The 3,833-nt window shown below is 37.1% G+C and overlaps 1 protein-coding gene across 1 annotated transcript; it reads right to left on the bottom strand.

Moving 5' to 3' along the window:
* Positions 1 to 300: 300 nt before the first annotated feature.
* LOC127125872 (ankyrin repeat-containing protein At5g02620) lies at positions 301 to 3,465 on the bottom strand. The gene is made up of 3 exons (XM_051054720.1): positions 2,835 to 3,465; positions 1,511 to 1,920; positions 301 to 1,320 (listed from the first exon to the last, which is right to left on the bottom strand). The coding sequence occupies exons 1-3, from the start codon at positions 3,124 to 3,126 to the stop codon at positions 460 to 462; spliced, it is 1,563 nt and encodes a 520-aa protein (XP_050910677.1). The 5' UTR covers positions 3,127 to 3,465; the 3' UTR covers positions 301 to 459.
* Positions 3,466 to 3,833: the final 368 nt, after the last annotated feature.

Genomic DNA, 3,833 nt, shown 5'->3' with positions numbered 1-3,833 from the left:
TGGTGGAAAGTAAGAAACAGACAGAAGTTGGCTCAACATAAGGAGAGAGTGTGTTCAAGAAGAATGAACTTTTTATTTAAATGCAGTTTGAATATTCAGTATGTTAATGGTGTAATAAACCAAAAAAGTTCAAAAATATAACAAAATAATAACATAAGATATCAAAATTAATGTTAGTTCTTTCAATACTCGATTTTTTTTTGGTTTATCGAGTTTCGTCAGTGTGATGCAGAAACTAACAACTTCTTTATGGTGTTCAAAGTAAGCTAATATTCTGAAAATGAGCATAATGATCTAATATTTCGATATAAAATGACATATTTACTTATCATCTGGAACTATGATTACATTCTTTGCCTGTTTTCCAAAGGCATGCTATAAATCAGCAAATGCCTGCTTCTATGTTAGCATAATTTGACAAAAAATGTGGGGGGGTTTTAAGTAAAGATAAAATCAAATTTATAATGCGAACACTGCTTTGTACTCGTTCTCGGAAGCTGAGACCCCTGACATAGTCAATGACTGCCTACTGCTCGTCATTGTTCTAAGACTTCGTAATCTGGAGGACTCGAGGCGGTGAGCAATCACCCAATAACAGAGTGTTCCTAGAGTAGCTGCCATAATCACCGTTCCAAGAGCTGTGGCTGCAATAGCCAATTCTTTCTGATCCCCGACAACTATGTATGACATTGCGAGAAATGCCACAGAAATTAACACACAGGCTATCCACATTAACTTATTTATAATCGCCGTCATTTGTTTCTTTGCTTCCCTTTCAATAACAACTACTGATGTTTGGACAATCACAACAGCCAATGATATGAAAAGGGCAGTAGAATCGAAGATTACAAATATCAAGAACTCAATATTGGGAGCGATATTGGCTTCCCCAGGAGACATTCCAGGAGCGAGTTGCTTCGTGTTCTGAGGATATTGGCCTGGGACAGTAAATATGGCAGCAAAAGCAACTGTTGCAATGAGGACAGCAACTATGGTGTTGGAGTTTATCGCATTGTTAAGCCCCTCAGCCTGCATCTTGTTAATTCGCTTTGCTATGCCCTTCATACGCCTCTGTGTTTTAAACGTGTGTTCCAGCTGGTTATGAACCCCGCTTTTTATGTCACTCACAGTTCGTTTGAGTTCAAGGGCTCTGTTCGCAGAAGGAGACCTTACGGACCTAGCATTTTGAGCTCCACGATCCTGCAAATATTTGGCGATGTCCAAGCGACCATTTCTCTCAGCAATATCTAAAGCTGTTTCTCCAGATTTATTAATAACATCAGTGTCTATTTCTTTGCAATCTAGTAGCTTCTGAACAATCTGCAAGATTAGCACAAGAATCCTAAGATGAGTTTGCATACTACGGTATGTTATTTTTAGGCTTCCAAACATCTTATGTTATTTTTTATGGCCTCACAATAAAGTGTGTTTTAGGCTTCTAAACACGTTGGGCCGAGGATGAGTTCAGTGCTTCATAAGAAAGAGAAAAAAAAGAAGGCATTTTTCAAACCTGTAAACGACCCTTCCGGGTTGTTATATGCAGCGCGGTGTTTCCCTTGGCATCCACCATATTAGCAAAAGACGGGTTCAGTTTCAAAAGCTCGTCTACTACCTCCAGATTTTGTCCTTTAACTGCCATATGGAGTGCAGTTTGCCCCTTCTTATCAATTCTCATTGCGATTTCAGGTTCACTGCTAAGCAGGGCCTTGATGACATCCACATGGCCATTTCTTGCAGCAGAATGAAATGCAGTTTTTCCGTTACTTTTTGCTATAGTTACGACGCTGCTGCTTTTCTCCAAGAGAAAATTTACTACCTCAATATGACCTTGTGACACAGCAGTGTGCAGTGCAGTAGTATTTGTCAGATCAACCGTCATAGAAATTTCAGGAAATGCATCTGTGAGGACCTTCAATATCTCTACAAACCAGAAAAAAGGACTAAGACAGATTTCAACATTAAATTGGTCATTTCATAACTCATAAGTTTATAATTGTGTGATCAATGAAATAAAGGTAAATGGAAAACAAATAAAGGTAAATGGAAAACAAAGAAAGCCGCGGACATAAAGATTTGGTATATATGGAAACAATAGCTCAAATCATAGGCAAATAATATATGTTCTGGGCCGCCCAAAAGGCCCAATACGGAAAGCCTAGAGGCGAATGCTGAGGATGCATACGCGTGGAGCAGTTAAGCCCTCACTATCAACAAGGGTATGTAATTCCAAACTCTTACATCATACACCGTCCAGATCAATCAGACGGTCCACCACACAACATGCCACGTCCCACACCGGCAGTTCTAACCGCCCCCACTATATAAAGAGAGGAAGCGCGACATTTCTAGGTAATTCAAATCCATTTCCACTTTGCATCACTTCTCATAATGTCACTGACTTGGGCGTTTGAGTGTTAATCTTGCAAATACACCCCACACCACCTACCAGAAGTCCAGTGCGCTGTTCCTTGGAACAACTCCACCCATTTCACCGACAACTCCGGTTCCTTTACGGAACAATATATAACCATTATTAGGTATTAATTCAACCAATAACCAAATTCCTTGCCATGTTGAGCAAAGAGTTGATATAACCATTCATCAAAACTAGGTTTTATCAGCCAAAAAATACGTCAAATCACAAATGGGTTTATTAATCACCCCAAGACCTAATCATATTGGAGATCAATGATGTACTTGCATAGACCAAGATACAATAAACATTTGAAATTATGATTGCATTAAATGCTGTCAACTTAAACCCATGGATACCATATATAGTAAAAATCTCACACCTAAACATTATATAGACATTTAAAATCTAACAAACTTACCCAAATTTCCATTTTTAGCAGCAACATGAAAAGCATCAAATCCATTTCTAGCTTTCAAGCTAGCCAACCCAATATCATGATATTTGATCAATTCCTTGACTATATCAAGATGACCATTTTCAGCAGCAATATACAAGGCAGTTTCACTAGAGTTATTTCTCATTGAAAACAACTCCTTCAATTCTTCACCTTGATTCTCAGAGATAATTTCCAACACCAACTCCAAATTCCCAACTCGAATAGCCGAGTGAAGGTGAGAATCACCCCTTAAACCTGTCAATTGCTTCTTCATCTTCTCCAAGAAACTACCTTTTTATACTTTGACGGAGTCCCAACTTTTCAAATTCACATTTTTTTCAAGACATAATCAAGTTCTCCAACAGTATAAAGGAAAAAAAAAAACCTAAAACTAAGAAAGCAAAACTAATATTGATTGAAGAAAGAAATCTAGAAATTAATTGGGGAACTGAAATTCATGGAAATGAAAAGAAAAGAGATTTATAGATCTAGAAAGTGAAGAAAGAAAGAAATTGGTTATTGGTTTTGGCGTGTATTTTCCACTGAATAAGACCAATGTGACGTTTGAGTTTATTTGTTTGTTTTCTTAATTTCTCTGTGTTGGTTCTGTTCTATTATGTGACCTCAAGTTCCGTTCCTGTTTTCGCTATGTTTTGAAACATGTTTATTTTTCATAAATTACTATACTTAGTATGATAAAAATACTCTTAGTAAGGTTACTCGTTGGGTAATGATTTGTAATAATGAGTCAAATATTGATATTGCAATCTGACCAAAATAGTTAGTTCTGAAATTGACTATGTACACAATGCTTATACTACGTAAGATTGTTAGTTATGATTTCCCGTACAGCCGCCCTAGAGTTGCCATTTTTTTATTAGAACAATCAAGACAATAGTCTACTATTCACATGGCCTTGTTGTCGCATAATCCAATATGTATAATAACAAAAGACTGATCAATCCAAAAATATCTATTAAG

Source organism: Lathyrus oleraceus, chromosome 3 (assembly GCF_024323335.1).
Source record: "Lathyrus oleraceus cultivar Zhongwan6 chromosome 3, CAAS_Psat_ZW6_1.0, whole genome shotgun sequence".
Classification (NCBI taxonomy): domain Eukaryota; kingdom Viridiplantae; phylum Streptophyta; class Magnoliopsida; order Fabales; family Fabaceae; genus Lathyrus; species Lathyrus oleraceus.
The sequence above is the reverse complement of the archived record's forward strand: the minus strand, read 5'-3'. Positions and strand labels throughout refer to the sequence as shown.

Excerpts from the sequence above, each read along its gene's own strand:
- LOC127125872 (XM_051054720.1), bottom strand. The coding sequence starts at position 3,126 with ATGAAGAAGCAATTGACAGGTTTAAGGGGTGATTCTCACCTTCACTCG. Across the intron at positions 1,921-2,834 it reads TGCTAAAAATGGAAATTTGG|AGATATTGAAGGTCCTCACA; the intron begins GTAAGTTTGTTA and ends TCTGGTTTGTAG. Across the intron at positions 1,321-1,510 it reads CCCGGAAGGGTCGTTTACAG|ATTGTTCAGAAGCTACTAGA; the intron begins GTTTGAAAAATG and ends CTAATCTTGCAG.